We start from the raw sequence: 12534 nt of genomic DNA, 5'->3' as shown, positions 1-12534 counted from the left end.
AATAGTTCATGACCTTCTGAAACAAATGTATTATTTTTCCTACTGCCAGTTGAACTCCCCAATCAGAGCATCAAGAAAATTCTCTCTAGAGACTCCTGTCTGGTTGTTTTTCTGTTAATGAAAAGATTCCCAGAAGAAGGAAAAGACTTTTACGAAAAGACTTTTGCATCTTCCTGCTTTATCTTGATTGACTCAGAAGAGAGGTTCTTTCTTCTTAACTAATGCAACTATTTTGTACTTTCATTTTTAACACACCACAGAGATACAAATAAAATACCTCAATTTCTTCTGTGTCCAAAAGTTACTGGCAACTTTGAAGTGTGTCCCTGCCAGGAAACATGAACATGCAGTGCAGCAATGTACCAGAGACAAGTTTCAGAATGTACTTGGTACTCTGGTCACATCTGGATTCTAAAGATAATGTTTTATATTCTGTACTTCTCCACAGGTAATGTACCAGTGCTCAGTGCCTCCTGGATCATCATCAGTGCCACTGTCTAGGTCAAGCAACAGAGAGAAGTCTGTAGTGTTTTTGGCAAGCCTCGCTTGCTTGCTCTCCAAGCCCAATTGTGTCAAATGAGCAGTGCATTTGAGCTCCAACAGACCACCAGCATAAATGCCCTCTCTCTCTAACGATGGTGTCTGTGCCTCTCTGGTATTAGTACCTGGCACTGTGCATAGTTGGCACAGCTTTTACTTTCTCTGGTTTTTGTTTGCAGGAAGGCTGCAGAAGCAGTTTTTGGCCATTTTTTCCCTAATATTTTTTGAATAGTCCCTCTCCTCAAGCAGTATAAACCAGCATTATGTCTACATAGCCACATTTTACTTGTACATTAGCTGTGTCCCCACCTAATTGCATTTTGGACTTTCTGGTTTTCATATGGCAGTAGTCCATGGTTACTACGACTTCCTTGCTCCTGGATACTTGTATGTATATGTTCTACATGTGTTGTCATTTCAATGTTGCCCTCATCCTTACCTAGGCATAGATTCCAGTTAAGAGCGTTTTTTTAACTCCGTATAGGCCCAGAGCGTTCAGAGTGCTATGATAAATGACATACTGCCTCAGGCACTCAAGCCAGCCCATACTGGAGTTGTGAATGTGCAGAGATTCTTCCACAAGACTGTTTTAGTTCTGGAAACTACACTATATGCACTAAATATCTCATTCCAAAAGTACTTGTGATAAAAGTAGTCTGTGAAATCCAAAGAAAAGTGATATCCTTTTACTCTGTCCAGTGGTCTGTGGGAAGAGATTATCTGAAAGCCTTAATCCTAGAGATTGCAGTAAGGGTATTATCTTCACTTACAAACTAGCCCCATGCTAGCATGCATAGTGCAGTGATTCACAGCATTGAAAAACTGCTTATACACATGGAAAAGTAATTGCTACGGAACCCCGGAAAGAATGAGGTAATTGTTTTGCATCATCTCCCAATGATAGTAGCATTTTTGTGTGTCAGTGCTTAACATGTATAGTCACCAGGAACAGTTACCTCCCTGGCTAGCCTCAGATCTGGGCATGCCCTAATGGTACCATGAGCTCCATCTTTCACTGTGTATTTTGTTAACAACCATGTGAGTTTTGAGAAGAGTACAGTTATGGTTTAATAACCAAACTGTTATGTATTGAAAATTGCTAGAAAAAGCATAATAGCCTTTGGCGCTGGAGATTCTGCTCATTCAAAGGAATCATGGCCACGTATACCGAGTATCTGTTCTGAAGAAACCAAACTGAGGGCCATCCACCTTTTAGAGCCCAGTCTAAATCCCGTCTAACACCACGCAAGTCTTGGATTGTTGGGTCAACACACCTTTTGGGGCTGCCTGTTTTTACAACAATACTCAAATATGTCAAAAAATAAAAAAACTCCCACCCTACAGCAAGAACCTTACTTGAAAAGATACCGGGAATTTACATAATCCCATAAAGTGATGATGCAGGGTTGACTTTTAAGAAAATACTGTTCAAGCTGTTGTTTATTTTTACTGGAAAACTTTTTTATTTTCCTAGGAGAAATGATGACTTTTCAGTACACTATACATCTTTGCAACTGTGCACAGGGTTTTAGCCTAAAAAAATAGAAGCGGATGCTTTTTTTTAATGTGGCAAAAACTTTGTTCATTAGAATAGTTAGACCTGATGACAGCAATGATGACAGTTTTTGTGCATCTCTCTTGAAAGAAATGTTGATGGTCATAGAGTTGTCATTCAGAGCCGTTTCGCAAGTGCTTTGTGCTGTAATCCATCTTGGAAATTGTGTGCTACTTGTGGTAGCTGTGGCTTCCAGTCATCACTCCCCATGCTAGTGATTGATCAAATAAATCAGATAACATCGTTTCTGCTCCTAGTCTGATGGTTGTTAAACCTCATAAGAACTTCAGAGATAATTGTAGTTATGTGAAGAACCTAGCTACCTACAAATACATAACTGCTTGGTTTTTTTCCTTGTAGATTGTGAAAACCTCTTTTATAAATTAATTGTTCTTGGAAAGCAAATTAAAGGCATAGCTAATGTTGTTGAAGCACAGCCATAGCTTGTTCTTCAGTTATTTTAGCCCAACTCCAGTTAAAACTATGAATTAAATATTAAGTAATAACTGACAGGTTTGAACTTGGCAGATATGAATTATATGAATCATCTTTTGGAATTCTGCTTTGATGGAAAGAGAATAATACTGATAGCCACAGCCTTATAAGAAGTCCAGCCATAGTCCTCAGGGCTTTTGCTGCTCCTCTAGATTATTTTACCACGGTGATGCTAGATGTCCATTAGCCTTCTACTGCACAAATATTCCCGAAGTACTACTTGCTTTATCTATCAGCAGAGACCCAGTGGTGTCATAAAAGGTCAATACCACATCTGGTCTCCAGCTTTCCGCTGGTCAACTGATTTAGTTTTACTTGAGACTGCTCACTTTAAAAAGGAATAAATAATTGCACCCTATAATTGCAGTGTATAAAATAATGTACAACTGTACTGAAATGCAGTATACAGGAATAATAAATAGCTAAATTTAATTACCAGCTCATTCATTGTATTCACAAAAAGTTTGAAGGTGAAATAGATAGTGAGCAGCTGAAAATCAAGTTAGCAAACTGTAACTGATTTTGTGATGCATAACAATTTCATTGAACTCTTCCATATAGTGTTTTCTTTAAAAAGGGCAGATATGGTTTGGTACACCATACTGCAGAGCTTTCTCTAGTCTGTCTTTTTATAAATATTTTTGCAGCTAGTTGCAACTATGTTATACATTGTTGTTTTGTTATTGATAAAGCCAAGGCCAGTAAGTCTGAAAAATGCATGCTCTGTGGTTACTACTTCCAGCAATTTGGATATATTCGCCAGCACACAGTCCTCAGAAGTCATTATTTGATTTCATAGCAAAATGACTAGAGCAGAACAAAAGATTGGTATTTATCACTGAACCATTGTGTTATTATTAAGGTATCTCTTGGGCTTGTGTGTCTACTGCCTTATTTTCCCTTTGCATCACTGGCTTATGAAGCAGTGAGCCTATTTTAAACTTGCTGATGTGATTTCTATTATTGATGCTTTCAGAATGAAATACTCCCCAAAATGACCCAAAGTTAATAGTTTCAGTGTTCATCAATCTCACCAAAATATGAGCTGCGTATTTCCTCCCCTTCTCCCTGTACAAGACTGTATAGTAAAGAAGCTGTTTAACTTTACAAAAAGGTAGAAGAAAAAGAAGGTATCATGTAGGACTGTGTGATTCAGGAAAGGGTGTGGGTTTGCTGGCTGGGACAGCAGTCTGAGGGGGTGGTTGCTTCCTATATAATTGTACAGCTGTGCCAAGGATGAAAGAATGGGTCTGTGCATATGAAAACAACAAACAAGACCAAACTTGGCACATTTTGTGCCAAGATAGAAGTTTTCAGATGGTACTTAACGGTGTTGGTTCCTATTGCTGTTATTGGAAGTCAGTCTTCCAACAGATAATTTGGAAGTTGGTTTTCCTAAGTGTCTTAGCCTTTGCCCACGTTACCAAATTACAGTAGCAGATCTGTGGCTCTGAAGCTTGAATTGTACCAGGCTTTCTCACGTCCAGTGTTACATGTGGCAAACTGCTGTCCAAGCTCCCACCATAGGAGATACTACTAAGGAAAGACCAGGTATTCTTATGCTCTGGAAGTCTCGCTGCTAGAACTTCTTTTCATAAGTTTTCTTAAGTTAAAAACAGTCTTAAATTACACTTCAAACTGAGCAGAGGGTTAAAGGATGATAGTGGTAGCTTGTAAATAATCCTACTCACTGATTTCTGGTTAATCGGCGTTGTCCATAGCTGTTAGGTACAGACAGAGGAGGAGGCTCATGCTTCTTACTTTTCAACTTGGGCAGTAGTTTCTAGCAACAGGTTCATGACAGCATATTTATATGTTGTTAGCAACGTATACAAGCTCATGGAGAGACTTAAGTAAAGACCTTACCCCTATGCACGGTAATGGGAAGCTGTTTGTGCCTTTTTCTGTCCGATCTATATTCTGAAGGACTGATTAGTTCTAAAGACATCTTACCCTCTCCTTGTTGTCAAGGTGAGCACATTCAAACTTCCCTTTCCTCCCTTTCCAAAACTGACTTTGCATTCTTGCTTTTGAATCTGTTTTGCACTCTGCCTTGTTAAAAGCAGCTACAGAAGTGTGTAGAAAGCAAGAGATGCTTTCACTTGGCCCAGATTCTGAGAGCTTTCAGGTGTTTCTCTGATCCAAAATGTTTTGGAGCAAGCTTGCAATTTTTCCTACAAGTGTTGGTATAGTGGCTACTATGATGCGGTGGACATCATGCTTCTGTGAGACTGCTGATATGTTTATTAACATGTTATTTCTTGTCAGCTTCATCAAGAGCGACTGTGTTTATGTATAGGAAGACTGCCACTCTAAAACCAGTAAAACACATGAAAAAGGTAGGGTATTAATAAAGACCTTTGGTCCTATGTGCAGCAGAATGATTCAGGATAAAAAAGAAGGAAACTTCCAATGCTTGACATTCTTTGCCACTAGCAAAATGTCACAAAATGAAAATGAACCTGAAAGTTGTTTTCAAAAGCAGCTTAACGAATTAATGGTTTTCAGGCTCTGTCTTTGCAAACATGACAAAAAATTTGTTTTACACATTTGTTTTTTAAAATAATCTTAAGATCTAAAAAAACCCCCACCTGTTCATCTTGTTTAATGATGCTTTTTGAGCACTCTTTGTTCTTGTTCTTTTAAATATGTTTAGAGATCATTACGTGTCCAAAAAGTAGAACTCTGAATTTTATCTTTTGTATGTCATGTAGATGTGTATCTGGGTGTGAATTTCTGCTGTGTATGTTGTTCTCCGTGCATCAAATTGCAAATAGTATGTACTTAAATTCTACTGCTGCAAAATGTTAATGTTGTCCATTTTTTTGGAAAGCCATAAAGATGCAGAAGATTTAATGGACTTGAAAGCATTAAAAGGAAGCTATTGTTCAACAAACTTTAGCTTTCATTTATCCTCTAACTCTAATAAATGCAAGATGTTGAAGGGAAAGGAGTGGTCCTAAGAGACCAAACAAATAATGGAGCTACTTAAATTTGTCATTTTTCTTTCATGATTATACTCAAATCTAAAATGTACGCAGATGTTATTTCTGTATAGATAGTTTCAGTGTTTGCTTCTACTTTTTGAGCACTGTCAAATCTTTTCAGTAATGTTTATAATATAATGGCTTCCTTTCTTTATAAGTCTGTGGATTTTTTTAACTTTTAAGTTCATCATCATTATTGCAGAGTGTAAGGAATTATTAGTGTAGTGGAGAGCCGTTGCATTAGCAGGGTGGTTTTACCTTGTCAGTGCTGTGGGTAAGGCGCCAGCTTTCAGTCACACAGAAGCATAACAGCAATGACAGTAACTTCCCTTTGACATATGTGTGTTGTGATTTGCACTCAGTTTTATGACTTATATTTTTTTAAGCCATGGGGGTTCAGACAGTACACCCACTCTATCTGAGCCTCAGCTACAGCACAACAGCAATGTCCTCTGTGCGCAGAGGTGTCTTGCTTCGATTATGGTGGTTCCCATGCTAACATTCCTGTGTTGGACCTGTGGAAAGAAAAGAAATGGATTTGGACTGATTCATAATGCAGCAAGCTGGAAGTTGCTTAGCCTCTCCTAATGCTCCCCATCTGACCCCTCTAGTTGCTTACAGACTAAGGATCTCAAAAGCTTGTGAAAGTCTGGTATAAGAGAGGGAAGCAAATGAACTTTCTCTATGCATGGCTATCATATGTCAATTCAGATTTTCTTGGAAAACTCCCATCTGTGTCTGTTCCTTGAGACCACATCTGCTGACCATCATGCACTGTAAGAAATCCAGGGTTTATGAGATGAAGGCAATAATGAATGCAAGCTCTCATGCTATCATGTGTGTGCAGACTTGCTATGCGCTTCGGAGAATCGTTCTGTTGAGCTCTTCCCTTCAGGCTATGTGGCCATGTGTCTGGGAGCCTGAAAAAATCAACAATTCCTTGGAACACACCCAGAAAGATTTTTGTGGCAAGAAGAGTAGCAAATTGATGTGTGGCAGTTTTGTATCTTTGATTCTTGTCCTAAGGATAAGGCTGCAGGAGGAGGTGGCCTGGACACGACTTGGGGAGCTGTTGCACCTGACTGAACTAAAATAGAGATGACAGCAATTGAACAACACAAGAAGCTGTTCCTGCTGAAGTGAGTTAGCAGGAATTGAATGCAGTCACTGAATGCAGTGTTTACATGACACGAGGACTTAGTTAAAGCTGTAGTTACAGTATTAGATATTTTTCCTTTGCCGGTACTGTTACTTAAAATCTACTTGTTCTTTCCCCAAAAAGACCTCCACATGGTGAAAAAAGAGGAAATGTTTGGAAAATGTGTTGGGCAGACTGATACATGCCTCCTAAATCTGTTTCTCCCTGTAGCATTATCCTTTAGCAGATTTCTTTAGCAGAAACGCTTAAATTCTGCAGCTTCTGTCATACAATGGGTTTAAATCAGGATTAAATCCTGCTGAAGAAGTCAGTGGTGCAAAAGCTGGTGTGAGATAAGTCAGGAATCCTTTGTGATTGTTATTGCATTAGGTATATGAACCATAGCTGCTGTCTGGCTTAAGAGAAGTAAAGCATCCTCTGTGTCAGGATGGATGTATTTCCGTCAGAAGGAAGCTATTGCTCAAACCAAGCTGTGCCATGCTCACAGTGAATAGGCATGGATGCTATACGTGCAAAGCAGTGTTCTTCCATCTGTGTGTTAGCCTGAGCAGAATAGAATTTCTAGTGTATGTGAATGCTAGGAACCAGGCTAGAAGCCCAGCATGCAAACTGGTTAGCTGCTTGGCCTGGCAGGCTCTGTGCTGCCAGTGGAGCAGCAAAACCAGCATGGTATCTGTCATAACAGGGCTTGTCTTCAGAAGCTAATTTTCAAACACCAGCAGTTCAGATGTGAAGTTTCCAGAGGTGGCTGTATTTGATCAGCTGTGTTTGACTGTCACAGACCCATCAGTGGTGGTGTCAAGTGTTTTGTGAGTGCATGATAAACAGTTCGAACACAATTGTCCCCGTGGAAGGTGATGTTGCCTTATTTTCATTAAGTAGCTACCAGTGCATGAGTTCAAAATCCAAAGCTGGCTGCTGTTTCGCTCTCCCTGTAGTCTTGAATCAAAATCTTATTTATTTTTTTGAATACTAAAGGAAGACAAAAAATACATGATGTCACCATCAAATTCTGGATGATTTTGGCTATGGCTTATTTCTGCTCAGAATCAATGTATTTGCAATTTATAGTACATTGTATGCTACTGGTGGCGGGGTTGAAGCCAAAGACTGGGAAAGATGATGAAAGATGTTTCTCCCAGTGTACGTTTAGGCTTAGAATTCAGCTTTTTGCAAGTTCATAAATGTCTAACATTTGCCGTGTTTGACTGCACAGATGAGCACAGGGTTTTTCAGCTAGTGGTAAACCTTCCTTGTGATTTAGAAACTCTATACAAAGTACCATAGAAGGTGCATTAAAAGCATATAATTAATCACTTGTTTTAAAACAAGATGCTAAGGTTGCCTGGTCTGTACAGCCAGAATGCAAGCTGTCCGTTGTTACAAAATCATTCGACTGCATGAAGACCTGTTATTTCTAATTAAAGATCTAAGAACATCCAGCTGATCCAGTAATGTGATTGTCTCAAACATCTCTTAATGCCTTAACCATGAAAAAAGACCGTACATATTTCCTTCTCAAACATCATTGCTAGAGTGCCTGCAAGCATGAGTCATTTCTTTGTGTCTGACCAGTGGTGATAAAGAAGCAAATGATACCTTACGGGCGTTTGCAGCACATCTACAATCAGCAGAAATATTTTTTGTACTGTATTTTTGATGTTAGAGCTCTTTTTGCAAGAGGAATGAAGCTATATGCCATCACAATTTTTCTCTTATACAATGAAAAATAAATGACACTATTAATATTTTGATTTCATACTTGTCTCAGAATAATGCAGAATTTTATTTAATTGAATGCAGAATTTTCACAGTTAAGAGGTTTGAAAACAAAATGCTATATGGTTTCTAGTCTACAACCTAGTATCCCAGGAAGCAGCTGAAATCTGTTTTCCTGAGATGTACGTTGTTTCTGACTGTTTTGCTCTCATCTTTCATTGGGGCTGTTATTTCTCAGGACAATAAGGATACTTTCACATTCAGAAATTCATTTAAATTAGTTTTCACATATGGAGGATGATGCCTGCAGTTCTGCCTTTATGGATGTGGAAGGTAAAGCAACAGAGTAAGTGTCTGTTGGCATTGTAGGAGACAGTCCCTGCTCCCATAATCTAATGATAGCTGAATATCTGTAAGAGAGTACGTGCAGTTGAAGGAGGAGACTTAAAACACTCTTTTCATGTTTTGAATATTTCCATTGCCTTTTTAGTATGATAAAAATGGTGGTTAGGTTTGCTCTAGAAATAAAAACAAAAATTCTGTTTGAGGTGGCAAACAAAAAAGTTTTCATAGTGTGTAGTAGCACACAGCTAACTGCACTACAGTTTAGGTTGTGTCAATATTTCCATCATAAATCCAATTTTCAGGATTTTTGTCAGCTATAAAAGTCTGCTTCAGTCTGAAACTTGGCAAGGTGTTTCCCTGGCTGAGAATGAACTTTCTTGCTTTTCAACTGAAGTGTATCTGAATTCTTAATTTCTAGGATTTTATAAGCACTTCCAGAGTATTCGCTGCTGTAATACCAGTGGGAGCGCTGAAGTGATTCTCTAGCAGAAGGACACAGCGTGTGCGTGTAAAATACTGATGATTTAATGTACAATGAGATATGTTGTATTATGTGTCTGGTTAAATCACACTTTGTGGTGAAGGGATTGTAATGCTTATCATAACAAGCAAGTTAGTTGCCCAGGGAGATGTAATAGAGGAAGGCACTGAGCAGGCTTTTCTACAAAACTTTGTCAGTGTATGCTAATCTTGACTTACATTTGTATTGTGTCCGCTCCTTTGCTGAGCTGATCTTTGAGCGACTTCGGTTTGTGTTACATTGTGGTGAATCGCATAGTGATGTTCAGATGAATGTAGAGTAGGATTAGACTGAAACCCCATTATCTGGCCAGTCCTCAGGAGATGTAAAGTGATAGGTCTCCTGCCTTGACTGGAACTACTCACCATCCAGAGGAGTGCAAGAATGATTTATGTCAGAGGCTTTTTGTTGTAGAGCTTCCAAAGAAAGCAGTGGGAATGGTGTGGATTACTGTCTTCTGTGTCATTAAAAACAATCTTGGAAACTGATCCCTTCCTTGCCCCTGTCTATGAATTCTAGCACCCAGTCAGTGTTTCAGGTGTATAATATTTACCTTCTGCAATTTGAAATGTGTTAACCATGGCAGTCCTTAAATATTTTTTTTCTAGGCCACTCGAAAATGGTGTAGTTAAAGGAGATACTGTTTTCCTGACCTTATTTCATTCTGGTTTTGGTTCATAGCAGGCTTGATGTCCAGGCCTAGTCGATGTTAACAAGGAGAGAATTTATTCACATAACATCTTTCCTTCGTTACTGAGTTGTACTTCGCAAGAAGTGCCTTTCCGCCCCCCACTTGCAGCACTTTGTAACAAAAGATTCGACTTCTGTTTGTATTCAGTTATCTCACAAGCTTTCATTGAGCTACAGGGGTGTTTTGGAAATGTATTTGGTTGAACTGCCTAAATGCAGCGTCAGTTACAAAAGCAGTCTTAGACCCTGCCTGTGCTCACTTTGTTGACTTCTAGAGTTTGGGTCAGGGTCTAGCTAGTGAGCATACAGTCATCTTTTTTTAAAGAAAAACTTTTTGTATTATGTGTTGCCTTTTTTATGCGCATGTAATATTTAGGTGTCTTTTTAATTATATTACTGATGGAAGCTGTATTAAGTATTAGTGTATTCATACTGCAAATTTCATGTAAATGTTGATGTTCCTGTTCAGGACAAAATTAGTCCTGTGACTAAGTTGTCAGGTGCTGGCTATTAACCTCTAGTTCTTTCTCTCCCCTGCCCCCTTTTTTAGAGGCCTTTGAGTCTTTGCTTCGCTTTGCTGAAAACCGCACAAGTTCCCTGTTTGAGACAGCTTACAGACCTATGGCAAAAGAAGCAGCAGAGCCTGTTAAAGAACTTTTTACAGACATCTCTCTCTACATTCTGGGCGCAGAGACTACAGTGGAAAGTGCAGTATTACGGTTCTTTGACAGTCTCTTTCCTCTGGTGTATAGTCGGCTAATAAACCCAGGAATTACAGATTTATCAGAGGACTATACAGAGTGTCTACGGCTTACAAGGCAAGACATAAATCCTTTTGGACGCTATTCTAAAAACATGGTTACAGAGCTGTCAAAATCTCTTTGGGCAAGTAGGATGCTCAGCCAGGCCCTCAGTCTGGGCATTGAAGTGATAAATACTACTGAACATGCAGCTCTGACGAAGGAATGTAGCAAAGCTCTAGTGAAGATGCAGTACTGCCCGCATTGCCAGGGCCTGACGCTAATCAGACCCTGTGTCGGATATTGTCTAAATGTAATGAGGGGCTGTTTGGCCAGTGTGTCAGAACTGGATGCACAATGGAGGGAGTATATCTCCACGCTGGAATATCTGACTAATGAAATGGCAGCTTCACATGATCTGGAAATTGCACTGACGGGAATCCGGAACTCCGTCAACGAAGCCATCCTGCATGCACAGTTGAATGGACCACAGCTCTCTGCTACAGTAAGTGCTCTCTAATTATTCACTGCTTCCATTTATCAGTTTCATTATGTGATGAATAAACATTTAAACAAGTTGTTGTTGTCTTTGCATCAGTTTTCAGTCTTCAACTGGATCTTTGTTTAACAGTCTGTGAAACCATTACAGATAATTATGATGGGGCTCAGTAGAGTCTGCTTTGAAATGGAAGGGTTGGGGGCGAAGTTTGTTCCTTGAGAAGCAACCCTGTAAAGCAGATAGCTCTGGCTTGTCTGCAGAATTTTCTAAACAAGAAATTGGGTATTTTATACTTGATAGCAACAACATATTTTCATGCTCTAAAACATCTGATCCTGTAACTCTAGGAGCAGTGTTTCCCTGGCATGTGAGTATTTGTAGTGTGTGGGGACACACCACAGGAATTGGTATAAGGGGTTAGAAAAGTGGGTTTCTAAATAAAGGCAAAGGAATTAACTTGCATAATTTTACAGTCCCTTTGTTTTTTTGTTGACTGAGACATCAGGAAGGCAGTACGGGTCTATAACATGTACACCTGTCATACAAGAGCTGGAAAAAGATCATGAAAAAAATCAAACTTATTTGACAGCATTTATGTAAGTAAAGGGTAAAAATACACTTAAAGTGGTTCTGTTTTTGTAAGTGGTAGGTTAAGGAAGAAAGAACTAGGATGGTAGAACTGTGTCATAAATAATAGAGGCATATGACTGGCAGGTGTTCTCTCAAAGTGTTGAAGATTAGACCAGAAATTATTGAAGTGACTAATGATGCAGCTGACTACATCTGTATGAAGTTCAACATGACTGTCAGTGGAAAAAAAATGTAGCAGTGTGGCCTTGAGCAGGGTAAAGACTAATCTAAAAAATGTAGATAGATCTGCCTATCTTGAAAGTAAAGATATTCTTGCAGAGAACGAATGAGAAAGAAACGCACAGATCTAAAAACTTAATTCCTGTGCTGAACTCTACCATATTATGCAAGAGAATAAAATACTTCAAAGAGTCTACAGAAAGAATCTATGACAGCAGGTATTCTAAACTAAGGAAGTATTTTACTGGGAGAAAAATTCCTGTATGTTTGTAACCTTCCAAGATACGTAGTATCACAGTTCTCTTCAATTTAGAACACCTGACAGAGATTTACAGTCAGTATAATACGTAGATCATAAAAAAAGCCCAACCACTTTTAGTAATCTGATAAAATTTTCATTTGATATTTGTAGTTATCTCAGTTCACATTGCCTCAGTTTCTCCTTTCCTTTTCTTCAGTGACACTTGTGTCTGCT

At 38.9% G+C, this 12534-nt stretch overlaps 1 protein-coding gene across 3 annotated transcripts in view; it reads left to right on the top strand.

The window, feature by feature from the left end:
* Window positions 1–12534, top strand: part of LOC141927011 (glypican-5-like) — a 396192-nt gene that overhangs the window by 78880 nt on the left and 304778 nt on the right. For all 3 annotated transcript variants that reach the window (XR_012624270.1, XR_012624269.1, XM_074833620.1), the window contains exon 3: window positions 10561–11255. Coding sequence is in view for 1 of the 3 variants with exons in the window: in XM_074833620.1 (XP_074689721.1) it covers window positions 10561–11255 (695 nt within the window). In the remaining 2 variants the exon portion in view is untranslated. The remainder of the gene's footprint in view (window positions 1–10560; window positions 11256–12534) is intronic.

Source organism: Strix aluco, chromosome 9 (genome assembly GCF_031877795.1).
Source record: "Strix aluco isolate bStrAlu1 chromosome 9, bStrAlu1.hap1, whole genome shotgun sequence".
Lineage (NCBI taxonomy): Eukaryota > Metazoa > Chordata > Aves > Strigiformes > Strigidae > Strix > Strix aluco.
The sequence above is the reverse complement of the archived record's forward strand: the minus strand, read 5'-3'. Positions and strand labels throughout refer to the sequence as shown.